Source organism: Sinohyriopsis cumingii, chromosome 1, assembly GCF_028554795.1.
Source record: "Sinohyriopsis cumingii isolate HCF-2022 chromosome 1, ASM2855479v2, whole genome shotgun sequence".
NCBI classification, from domain to species: Eukaryota; Metazoa; Mollusca; class Bivalvia; order Unionida; family Unionidae; genus Sinohyriopsis; species Sinohyriopsis cumingii.
The window spans coordinates 53,651,864-53,665,905 of record NC_142961.1 but is presented as its reverse complement, the minus strand read 5'-3'; the positions used below and the strand labels follow the sequence as shown (position 1 = coordinate 53,665,905).

The window sequence follows — 14,042 nt, the reverse complement described above, 5'->3', positions numbered from 1 at the left end:
GATTCTGGCTGAGCAAATTTGCATAACAAAGTAATTCTAGCATATTATTGAAAGTAAAGATCATGTCAAAAGATCCATTAAAAGACACATAATGCAGCATTTTGGTCAAAATTATTTCACAGATGATGAATTAAAAACACAGATTTTCCTGGATTTTAATTGTTGCCTTCAAGGCATATGCCACATGCTGGAATAAATTATTATTATGCATCATACCAACTTGTGTATAGTCCTTTGAGTTGTCCAAGATAAAACATGAGCACACCAGATTCTTATGTTTAAAGCAAGTAGTGGTCAAATTGCTTCATCTTGTCTGGCAACCAACTGGTGATTTTCATAAAGTCTCTCTTGTGGGCCAGGATATAGTCATACACCATACCAAGGACCATGATGGAGGCTTCTTTTTTGGCATCTGGTCCTTGTGCAGAGAAACCTGAAACCTAGTGCATAGTTTTTCATATGTCTAGTTTATTTTACTTTTTATTTTCTTTGAAGTTCAAGACTTCTCATCCCTGTTATTTTGCTTTGTTGCTGCAGGTCCAATGGTTGGTGCAGGATATGAGCCTCATATGGGATATATAGATACTTATCTACAAGGTGACAAGCTCGAGAGGTCAGTTACTTCAATATTTTTGTCATTTTCCATGTACTTTTAAATCCTTTTTTTATGTGCCAAATGAAAGGCAAAATTAATTCATTATTTTCAGCTGATTCTTTAGTTAAAGCAATGCCCCTGTACAGAAATTTAAAGAACAAAACAAATTTGATTATATTAATGGTCTAAACAGTTACAGAATAAAAAGGTACATCATGTAAAATTCTATTTCAGCTTAAGTGTATGAAAGAAACGTCTAAACTTCTTATGGAATGACATTATTGCCATATAAAAACATAAGATAAACCTGACTGTAGGAAAAAGATTTGAGGTTTTTTAATTTTCAACATGTTGTTCCAAACAGTTAATCCCCCAGCTCCACTATCCACCAATATATATGAGTTTAATCATTTTTTTCTTCTTCTGAGTTTATCATGGTATACACTATCAGTTGCCAGATCACACAGCTAATAATGCCAAAGGGAGTTATGTAGGCTGTGTGAGTTGGCAACTGACAGTTTATACCATGATAAACTCAGATCAAACAACATTAAACTTTTATAATTGTAGTTCTTTGTAGTGTTAATACATTTTTTATTTTCAGTTTTCTTTTTTAAAACTATTTTATATCAGTTTCAGATCCTTATTTAAGGGTATGAATTCTTGTTTAGGGCTTCTGCTGTTTAGCTATCTTTAGAACGGGGCATTCTCTACCAACAACATAATAGCTTTGTCAGCATCAAACAAGCAATTCCACCAATGATAGACAGTATTAAGTTTTGAACGTAACACAGCATGGTCTTAATATTTTATCCAAACTGGCATATGTTCTACACAGAAGTGCACTGTTCAACACAAAGAATGTGTTGTTTTGTTGGACATACAAATGACTCTCAGATTTAATGTTTTCATATACAAGTTCAGTGTGACATGGCCTATTCCTTATTGTCTAGACTTGTGAGTAACCAGTTGTCATTCTTTTATATCCATTTTCTTGTTGATTAATAGGTTAGGCTACATACAGGGGCTACCTTAAAATAAAATTAAGACTCTTAGTAAATGGTTATTGTACCAGTAATGTATGTTCAAGAGTCAAATGAAGTAAGACATCAACATTGACAGTTACAATGGGGGTTGGGCAGGATTTGGCTCTGACCCTCCTCAGCCCAACACTATAACTATCAGGGTTGGCATCTTACATTGTAGGACTGTGGGTCCAATTGCTGTAATGTTAGTCTTTCACTCCCCCACCCCACAGTCCCTATATCCATTTATCTGTAGTTTTAATTTCATTTGTAACCAGCCATAGTGAAATACCAAGATCTAGTGTACATATACCATATTGGTTTGCCAGATTTAGATCAAATCTAGTCAAAGAAAGAATTATTTAATTTCAAAAAGAAAAAAACCCACGTTATTTGATTCTGTCAGAATCAGTTTATTCAGTATTCAGATGATGATAAAAACCCACCAACATTTTTATTTCATGTAACAGGCATGTAGTTTGTATGCCGTCCATTTCAGTATTTACATTAGTTACTTTGACTGTATTTATAGAGGTTGCTATAAAGTAGTTCTCCATACAGTTTATACAGAAATAAATGCAGCTTAGCCTGATCATATGGTTATGTTCTGACCAATGAAAATCCTTGCTACAGTTACCAGCAAATGCAGTTGCAATAATCTATTACTGAATTGGTGTTATTCCAAATTCCTTTGGACCACTGCCTACTCTCAAGCCAGGCTATATGTGAATTACTACCAGCTGTTATTGGTGTTACTCCCAGTTCTAGTAGAACACTGCTGATGCAAAAGCCAGACTATGTGTGACTTACTATAATAATAATAAAAATCATTGGTGCTAAACTTTTCCAGGTATTAGATGTCATGCTTCACTAATTGCCTGACACCTTGGCTGATTCTACTATTTAACATGTACTCAATTAAAAGTGTCATAACTTTCCTATTTTCACATCATCTTTTATTGTAAATAAATTCTCAAATTCTCTATGAATAAAAAACTGCTATCAAATTAAGTTCCAACATTTTGAAAATAAAATCATTTTTTGTAGACAGTGCTATGCATAATTGTGGTATTCTATGCTAATTAGCAGTTATCATGGAATTTTCAATTCACTGATTCATTATATCATATGAATAAAGATAAATTAGATGCATGGCAACCACACAGATAATGCAGAAAATCTTAATTTGGAAATAAAATCTTCATTTGAAAGAAATCAGTAAAGAAATTGGTAGAAATTAGTTTTCATAACAAAACAATTTAAGTGTTTTTATTTGTAGTGCATTAGTTTACAGTGTTTCAGTTACAAGAAATATTTTGAAGAAAAGACAAATGAATTGCAGGGATTTTAATGAATTGTTAAACTTAGCAGTATAATTTCACTTTCCCAAAACAAAACTCTTGCATTTGTAGATTTTCCATTAGAATACATGCATTTAGACCTGTAGCATTTTTATAACATGGGGAAAATGCATACACATGGACAGCCTGCAGTTATGTCAATAACATCTTTATAACACAACGAAATGCATACATGTGGATAGCCAGCAGGTTACATTTTTATTTCTATTGGTTACATTTATATTTCTATTGGTTACATTTATATTTCTGTAGGTTACATTTATATTTCTGTAGGTTACATTTATATTTCTATAGGTTACATTTATATTTCTATAGGTTGCATTTATATTTCTATAGGTTACATTTATATATTTATGTTTCTATAGGTTACATTTCTATTTCTGTAGGTTACATTTATATTTCTATAGGTTACATTTATATTTCTGTAGGTTACATTTATATTTCTATACGTTACATTTATATTTCTATAGGTTGCATTTATATTTATATATATTACATTTATATATTTATATTTCTATAGGTTACATTTATATTTCTGTAGGTTACATTTATATTTCTATAGGTTACATTTATATTTCTGTAGGTTACATTTATATTTCTGTAGGTTACATTTATATTTCTATAGGTTGCATTTATATTTATATAGGTTACATTTATATATTTATATTTCTATAGGTTACATTTATATTTATATAGGTTACATTTAAATTTCTGTAGGTTGCATTTATATTTCTATAGGTTGCATTTATACATTTATATTTCTATAGGTTACATTTATATTGCTATAGGTTACATTTATATTTCTATAGGTTACATTTATATATTTATATTACTATAGGTTACATTTATATTTCTATAGGTTACATTTATATATTTATATTTCTATAGGTTGCATTTATATTTCTATAGGTTGCATTTATATTTCTATAGGTTACATTTCTATAGGTTACATTTATATTTCTATAGGTTACATTTAGGTTACATTTCTATTTCTATAGGTTACATTTCTATTTCTGTAGGTTACATTTATATTTCTATAGGTTACATTTATATTTGTATAGGTTACATTTTTGCTGCTTAAGATTAGATCAAGAATAAAATACATAGTTTCCCCACATACAGTATAAACTGTACTTTACAACACTGAATGTTATGGCGTCACAAAACTTTAATGGACATAAATTTTGTAGCCATTTATTGAGCAGACCTGATTAAAGAAATAGAGTAATGTATTAATATTATTGTTTATGTTACAAATTGCTGATGGTCAAGATGTCAGTTATTACAGACTTCCACTTTAAATCCCCAGTTGATTATTATTGATTATCTGGACAACTTATAAAAATCATTGTCTCTTGGTGGATATGGATCATTTAACTGTATGTACACAGTATTTATTTTTAGGATGAAAAAATAGCCATACACTGCACAGAATCTATCATATAATTTGATACTGCAAATGTGAATAATTTATTTAATTCACTCAACTTTGATATTGAAAATGTGCTGAATTTATTTAATTCACACAAATTTGACATTGCAGATGTGTTGAATTTGTTTACTTTACATAACTTTGATATTTCAAATATGAAGAATTTATGTAATTCATACAACTTTGCTATTGCAAATATGCTGAATTTATTTAATTCACATAAGTTTGATATTGCAAATATGATTAATTTATTTAATTTATACAGGTTTGATATTGCAAATATGCAAAGATGCTAAATTCATTTAATTCACACAACTTTGATGTTGCAAACATGCTGAATGTATTGAATCCACACAACTTGGCTATTGCAAATATGCTGAATTTGTTTAATTCACACAATTTTTACATTACAGATATATGCTGAATTCATTTAATTTACGAAACCTTGAATTCACACAATTTCGATGTTTCAAATACATGTATGCTGAATTCATTTAATTTACACAACTTTGATACTGCAAATAAGTTGAATTTAATTTAATTCCCACAAGTTTGGTTTACCATACTCATATTGCTGAATATTTAAATTAAAGTGAGTAAATTGCATATCAAAAGGTTGGTGGAAGGTTGTGCATTCTATTGTAGGCCTGACTCAAAGCCAGAAGCAGGAAAGAAGAAGAAAAAGAAGAAAGCAACAAAGGATAGCCTGCTGGAGTACCATGAACATGACATATCACAACAGAGTAGGTGAACAGTAAAGCAAACAAATAATATTAACAAGTAATATACCTGTTTTGAAAACTGGTGCTTTTGAGTTGACTTTTTGTAAGCACATTTAGAAATGAAGAAAAAAATATTCAAAGAAATATTGCAAATATAATATATTAAATAAAACACTACCACCATGCACTTTCCCATTCAAAGTCATATAAGGCTCATGACTAAATCTGTAAAAATTTTGACTACAGTTAATGGCATACTTACACACTTTTTCAAGAATGATGGTGGGGATTTCTCAAACTTGATAGACAGTGGTAGTGGGAATTTCTCACACTTATGTGAGATTGGTTACAAGAATGGGAGGGGGTTGAGTCATTGCATGTGGCCGCCATAAGTGATGTTATCACATTATTTTGATGCAGTTGCTTTTTCTTTTGCAGCAATTTTAAACGTAGGAAAACTTTGATGATAAATATTATTGATTGATTGATTGATTGATATGGTGAAATGAAACAGTTCAGACCTTTATATTGTAATAAAAGATATTGCAAGAAACAAGCTATGACTACTGACTTTTAATATCTCATATTTTATCTTGTTCATTCTTAAAACTGTTTATTAAAAACAACAATATGCTTGAAAATGAAAAGACAATGGCCCCAATTCTTATACTGGTACAAAATATCAGTTCCAGGTATATTATGTATTATGTTGTGATCACCAAGAATCCATCCGTCTGTTACCGATTCTATTTCTGCATAATAACTAATGTTCCCAACCATCTACAGTCACCAACCATTGTGGATGGCTTGCAGAAGGTCAAGGTTCATGATCATTAGTTTCCATGCAATAATTCTAGTTCTCCAAAGTTCCCAAGCATTATGAATGGATTGCATGTTTACACTTGAAACCTGTCAATTTTAGGGTCAAAATGTCAAAGGTCGTGGTCACTGGCTGAAAGAATACAAATGGTTTCCAAATGATAACATTAGTTCTACCTCACTTACATGGACCAGACTTTGTGAATGACTTGCACTTGGTATAAGGATGAAACTTGTCAATTTTACGTTCAAAATGTTCAGTGTCAAGGTTACTGTAATGGAATAAAGAAAAATAGTTCCGACATAATAAGATTAGTTCTAGATCACAGATCTGGTCCATGCTTTGTGGATGGCTTGCACATAATGTGAGGAAGAAACATGCCGAGTTAGGGAGCAAAAGGTTGATGGTCAAGGCCACTGTAACCAAAAGAAGAAAAACAGTTTTTACACAAAAAATGTCAGTTATGAGATATATAAAGCTTTTGGATGACTTGCATGTTGGGTAAGAAAGAAGCAATTTATACTGAGGAAATCAATTACATTATCATGACTTGTATTTTTTTATAATCAGATTCCATACATTTTTACATCACTTGTACACATTATTACATCAGTTGTACAATTACATTACTTGTACACATTATTACGTGTATATATTAGTACATCACTTGCATACATTATTACATCTTCCATTAAAAGAAAGAAAAGAATAATGCATAACTATCCTTTGCATTTAATATTTGTTACAAGGTTAACCATAGAAGAGCTACACATGTATATTTGTTTAATGATATATTTTTAAAATGCAAAAGTATATATCTACCAATTTAAATAAATGAATGTATCTACTTACCAGATCATGTATCACACAGGTAATATAATTTTATCATCAGTTATATTTTAAACATTTCTCACCAGCAGGTCAAGCAGTTAGGCCCACCACTAGGCCTGTCATGTTGGAGATTGAGACCACTGAATTTTTCCCAAGTTCAGTACATCCAGTGACCATATCGTCTGACCAAACGTATGTGTCATTGTCAAGGAATTCAATGGTAGGTCATAAATACTCATTTATAACTCAAGACCAATTGCAAACAAAATAGACCCTGATCTGCTATTGCATAATGTACCAGCAGATCAGGATCACTGTTGTTTGTTCAACTGATTCCTCAAAATTGTTCAGACCAAATTCTTTACTTGCATTATGCAACAGCAGATATGGGTCTATGCATTTTGCAGTTGGGCTTATAAATGAGTGTGTACAGAAAGCCTTCGTTTGTTTAAATTTCTTTAACACAATAAGCTTTTAGCATCAATAGCAACATGGAGGTTCATTAGTGTTAGTATCTTGTCATTAGATTTTGTGAAGTAGTTCTTCCAAGCTGTGTACAGAAGGAATTTTAATCATTACATTGAAACCTTGAAATACCATTACTCCTCCTCTTCTATAACTCACTCACAGTGGGGTCCAAAAACATAGATCGCACTATAAATGAGGGTACAAGTTACAGAGGGACCTCTGAAAAATGAAGAGGGGTTGCCATCCTGGCTAGACATCAAGAAGGTCAATGAAGTATTGGGTGATATCATCATTGTTTATTCGCTGAATACTCATTTTATAATTGTGTTGGGAATAACAGTCAATAAACAGCTATCCTGTAATTAAATAGTTTGCTTTTCCATATAAATTACCTTTATTTGCAAGATAACCAGTCTCCCAAAGATTTGTAAAACATAACTTCAGAAAGTTTCAACATATCACATAAATGTATACGTCACTGCCTACCTGCACAATGTTCTGTATTACATCATTGCTATTTGCACATGACAAAACAAGATTCCTTTTGTTAAAAAGAAGAGACATTTTTAATGTTGATGCTCAATTTTTAAAAATTGTTTTTATTTGTGAAATATTGATGCTGTGATTCCGTTATGAATAATAGTGAAACTTCTGCTCATCCTTGAGCAAATCTCTGAGTGCCAATCCAGGAATTTTAGTTCACTACAAACTTTGGAACTCACTTCTTCATAATTAACCATTTTCACCAAAGAAAGTTTTGACTATACCGGGTACTCCTTTTGCTTAATTATTTGCCTTGCTATCTTTGATCATATTTTTGAACTACTTGGATAATATAAGGTACTTAAATTGTTACTTACACAATATTATTTATAACAGTGTTTGAGTGGTCTATTGAAATTAGTTTACCTGACACATGACGGTGACCATTAGCTCTTGCACAGGTAGGATTTGCATGCCTTTCAACTTTTTTTTATTGTATTCCCTTTATTTGATTTGATACAGAAGAAATAATTAATGTGATAAGACAAAGCAAGTCATCTTTTAATTGAGTATTGTTCAGAGATTAAAACACGGTCACCAATTAATTAGGTTCTCACAGAACGCCTGTGGACATAGCTGTCATGGTATATTGATAATTTTCATGTTTGAATACAAGAGGGCATATTGATTTATGATGATTACACTGAAAATGAATTAAAATATACAATTAAAACACAAATTCGACTTGGCTAAATATTTTTCATTACTATTTATTTCTGATGTTGCCACCAGTAGGCATTAGTGACATTTTCACTGATAGAAATGTTATCAAAGATTGTTATTTACAGTGAATGGAGACTTGTTGGTAAAGAAAATGCAACAAAATATAGGACTTATTATAAGTTGGGAATTTCACATTGTTGATTTAAATTGTTGGACAATAACTACCACTTTTGAAGATTATGATTCCAAATTAATGTTTCTGTCCAAGAATATTACAAATGAGCACTTTGTATTTCCAGTGAATAATAATATGAATAAATAATTCAACCCAAATGAAATACTGAACACAACAATAAGACTGATTCTGCCTCAGATGTTAAGTGCAAGAATTAATAATTTTTCAAGTGAACAAATTTTTTTTATAAAAAAGGAACAGAAGTAGAGCCAAGTCCGAAGTTCATATCTATACAATTTCAAGTTTTAAACAGATAAAATCTGTTGCAAAAATTGTAATAAAGAACATGGGAGCATCCTGTTTACTACAGATTCTTCATGGGGAAATTCCAATATCCTAGACCCAGACTGAAATAAACATGTTTACCTTTATTGATAATGTTCCAAACATTTAACCAACACTCTAAGAGAATTGTTAACTTTGTATTATTTGTGCACAAAATAAAAACATCAATGTCTGTGGTCAGGTACACAGTGAACTTGATTTTGGACAAGGTCATGTCCCAATTATAATTATGCATAACCTATAATCATGAAGAAAAAAAGAACAAATACAAAAATACTTAGCAAGGCTAAAGATAGTGTCCTTTAGACTAATTCTGACTGAATTTTCAAGCACATGGGAGCAGCCATTTTGGTTAGCTATGCACTTCATCATATAGTTTTCACAAGTACAGTATCCAAAGAAATTTCAGCCACAGTACATGAAGGTAGCATAGAGGTATGCCAGCATTCTCTCCATTATGTACATTGCAAATGCAGAAAACTTCATCTTACACATGCCACTTTCTCAGAAGTACATACTATCTTTAGTGTACCCCCTTATCTGGGTGGTTTCTCAAGACAAGTTTCATGATATCTCTGCTCACATGCAAAACATTTTGTTTTGAAGAACTCATGGGTTTACATGTTTTAGTAGTAATGGTATATCTGGGGGGTTATGGAATTTTTTTTGTTGTTGAGAAGGACTGGTTTAGTTTGCTTAAAAATTGCCTTTTTATGTGTTTTGATTTCTTGACTTAAAAAAGGAGTTAACAGAATATCCCTTGGAAATGTGCCACATGACTTTGGTTTGGTTCTGAGTCCGCTTATGTAGGAATCCTAGCCACAGTTCAAATAGTTTTCTCAAATTTATCCTCTTTTTTTTCTTGCCTACTATGCTTTAAACAATATTGTGATTGTTGTCAGAGATAAAGAAAGTAGAAATGAAGATAAATATCTCCAAAGTTTTAAAACTGATTGTTTGGAATCCAATTATTTTTGAAATAGAACTTAAGAATGTTCTCAAAGATAAAGTAAGAGCCTTTAGGAGAGTTAAGCCTGCTTGCTTGCTTGTTTTAGTGGCATTTTCAACACATTATTGACTGCATCAGGCAATTTATGGCAAGCCAGACTCTTGGGAAAGGCATGTGGTATGAGTTGTAGTTTTGTACTGTATGTCCTAAAAGCAATAATAAGATTAAAGGGATGAACATGACTTGGTAAGCAGCACTTTACAGTTAAGCAGACTTGGCACAGCAGTTCTAAGATATTGCTGATGCCTGGGCTATATCATTTCTAAAAGATTGCTGATGCCTGGGCTATATCATTTCTAAAAGATTGCTGATGCCTGGGCTATATCATTTCTAAAAGATTGCTGATGCCTGGGCTATATGATTTCAAAGAATCCAGAGCAAAGTGCATCTCCCAAATACATACCAAGGCCAACTTAGTCTGGCCTGTAAGGTATCAAACCCATAAACCTTGCATTAAAAGTCTGACATTCTACTCACTGAGACACCTCAGCTTGGGTGGGGAGGAAACAGTATCAAATATATGGATTTATCAACAAATATGATCAATGGATGGATTTATCAAACAAATGTGAGCAGTACATGGATTTATCAACAGATATGATCAGTCTATTAATTTTTCAACAAATGTGATGAAATAATATTGTTCATCAGTGGATACAGTGGCAAATAATAATATCATTTTTAACTATATATAATTACAAATGATACTATTCACTAATGGATAATGCTGAATGCTCCCAATCCGCCACTCACTCTAAGTCTGCTGAAGGACTACTCAGGAACCTCTCTACCCCAGAGACCAATGAATCCAGAATTTTTAGTGCCTCACACTGAGTCAACCAATATGTCTTGTCCAGCCAATGTCATTGAGGTTACCATTAACTACAGTATCTAAGTTAAATAACCCCAAGGAGTTCAATGACTCCCTGAAACAGCTAAAAATACAACTGAGATGTGTAATACATTAAACACACCTAACAGAATGTTTAAGTATGAATACAGTGATATGCATTATGCATGTGTGCACATGAAATGACTTTGTTGCATATTAAACTCTTCTTTCATTAAAATGCATGTATGAGATTATTAATATAATTTGTACATGAATATGTCTATGACAAGAATAATCACACTGGGTTATAAAAGTTAAATGTTTCTAATCATCTTAAAGTGAATCCAACTTGTCTATTCATTTACAAAATGGCTATCCTGAAACAAACTATTTTTATCCAACAGCATGACATTAATATGGCATCAATCTGAAATTAAAATTTCATCACTTAGAAAGGATAGCAAGAAAGTGGACATCTTGGCAAGGCAATGCATTGTGACAGTATAAAGGAAGATAGCACAACAAGCACTCTGGATGTGGTGAAACCCTTGGTTGGAGAAGACAGTGTAAATGAGGATCCACTTTGTTAATGCTGTAGTAAATGAACAGAAATCGTTCTGCAAAATCGCCATGGCTAAATTAAAATGTTACACCATGGGTAATGTTGTATGTCAGCAAAAATTAATCTACACTATTGTTCATATATAATACAAACTGTAGTTTTCGGCACACAAATTTGTGAATTGATAATAACAAATTGGTAATTTGTTTAGGGTCAGAATATGTTCCATAAGCAATACTCTTTGAGAAAGTCTAAGATTTTATCTGGTGCTGCTTCATCAAAAAGCATCTTTGCTGAGTTTACACCAGAAGTCTTTTGCTTCACAGGGTGGAAGCCAGTACACTTGACAGTTGTCAATTTAAATTATTGGACAATATCTACATGGTGGACAGAATAAATCAGTTAAATCACAAGTTTTTGTCATCCTTTTAAGCATGTCAATAAAAAAAATTAAATATTTTATTTTTTTAAAATTTGTATGAATATAAATAATATTTTACAATTGATGCCAACTGACTATCTATAACAGAAACTTTCAAGTATCCTTTAGGTATCGTCTGTGGCACAAATGTCCATAAAAATCAGTGTTATAAATATATAGTAAAAGGAAATGCAACACTGATCATTTGAGATTATAATAATCCCTTTTTGTTAAAGGAAGGTAACATATAACTTGATATATAAAAGAGGTGGCCACATTTGCCACTGACTTTATTAAACAGTGAAGTAGAGTACTAAATTAATAAGTTATATTGAGACAGAATAATTATTTGAATTATTCCTAAATACTTCTGTCTCAGATATAAATTTGACTTTGTAATTCTCTATACACAAGAACTTTAATTTTTCAGGGTACAGGTGGATATGATCACTCCTTCGAGTGCTGAAGACTGAGGAGAAGATTCTTAAATTGCAAATACCATATATACTCAGTTATAAGTCCAAGCCAACTGCAAATCTGCTGTCAGGATAATGGGACTGGGTTGGATATGATGCTACATGTAATGTCCCAGTGCTAGACATCACTATCAATTGCCACACTGCAGACATTGTAGCGACATGAATGAATTTTTTTAAAATGCTGCATTAAAATTCCAAATCACACACACACACACATGCAAACTGCATAGACCCAGGTCTGCTGGTACATTACATGTGCCTGCAGGTCTGGATCTGTGCAATAGGTTTGGAGTAATCAGTAGAGCAAACAAGTATACCCAGATTTACTGGCACATTATTTGATGGCAAATCAAGATCTATATTGTTTGCAGTTGGAGTTTTTGACAAGTGAGTATATGCATTAATTAAAATTCTTTCCAAAGAGCCTTGGTGGCATGCAGCTCAGGAAACAAAGCTTTTACATTTTCTATTTTTGTTTTTATTTAGTTGGTTGAGAATCTTGACACACATGAATAGTGAGATTGAACTTTGCCTTGACAATCAATTGAATAATGACAATTATTATAATATACGGACTAAGTGGAATTATTGTGGACATTCTTTCAAAAGGATGCATGAAATTTGAGCCAGTCATATTAATAGTGTAAGACATTAACCAATGAAAATTTACAATTTGGTCACATGTATCTTTTCCATTGAATAGGTGATCACAGATGGTAACACAAACAAATCCAACTAATTGCTTAGCATTCAGACTGGTTGCCCATACAGCTAATTCATTTTGAAAACTTACTTACATGGTTGTCAAATTGACATGAACTTATTTTCATATAGACCAGGATGTGAAAAACAACCATATCAGGGCATAAATTTGCAATATTGTGTGTAATATGGCTAAGCTAAAAGTAAATCAACACAGCCTAGGAACAGTACAGCAGGAAGGTATGTGGTGTGGCTGATACTATACTGATTACCTTTGATTATGCAATATCTGTAATGATGTTTATGTCACATTAATAGGCATTTCAATCAAAATTTGTGAACATTTATTGATTATTCAATATTTTTGGTTTCATTTTTTATTACAGTTGACCAGTACTATATTTTTAATGGCAGACCATCATATCACATATTTCTATATTATAAAATATTAAACATTTTGAGCAAAGAATTGACCAGCACAATAATTTTTAATAGCTGATCGTTATGTCACATAATACATGTATATTTTAAAATATCAAACATTTTGGTAAGTGAGCAAAGAAGTTTCTTTTTTGAAAAATATTTTGAGTTAGGGCCAAAAGGGTATTTAAGTAGTGTTAATCTCCTTTTTCTGCTGCTTCTAAATGTCAGTTTTCTATGTCAAAAAAGTTTGTGGAAATTATATTTTGTAGATCATTTATAATGTTTTATACCTAATTTATATAAAACTTTTATTAGTAGTTGTCACAGATAATATATTCTGCAAACTAAAATAATAAGTAGTACACAAAAAGTTGCTTTACAGCATGTTCTTTAAGGCATGAGAACTGTTCTTCATTCAAAAAATAATGTCAGAGGTTTAGTATGACCTCAAATCAGAATTGTTCTCCCTTTTTAGTTTTATTACAGCAACGTCAAAGAATATTATCTGTGGGTCAGAAATGCACTGATTTCTTCCAGCATAGTGCTGTATGAAATTTTGTCTGCTATTAATCTGAAATTTTGATTTGAATAGATATGCAGAGTTTTTGTGAAGGAAGGAATGATAAGAGAAGTT

At 31.6% G+C, this 14,042-nt stretch overlaps 1 protein-coding gene across 1 annotated transcript in view; it reads left to right on the top strand.

The window, feature by feature from the left end:
• LOC149806884 (uncharacterized) overlaps positions 1–12,470 on the top strand; it is a 183,864-nt gene extending 171,394 nt beyond the window's left edge. Inside the window, exons 20-23 of the mRNA XM_089931672.1 lie at positions 538–613; positions 5,059–5,156; positions 6,876–7,006; positions 12,235–12,470. Coding sequence (XP_089787798.1) covers positions 538–613; positions 5,059–5,156; positions 6,876–7,006; positions 12,235–12,270 — 341 coding nt within the window. The 3' untranslated portion in view covers positions 12,271–12,470. The remainder of the gene's footprint in view (positions 1–537; positions 614–5,058; positions 5,157–6,875; positions 7,007–12,234) is intronic.
• The last annotated feature ends 1,572 nt before the right edge of the window (positions 12,471–14,042 follow it).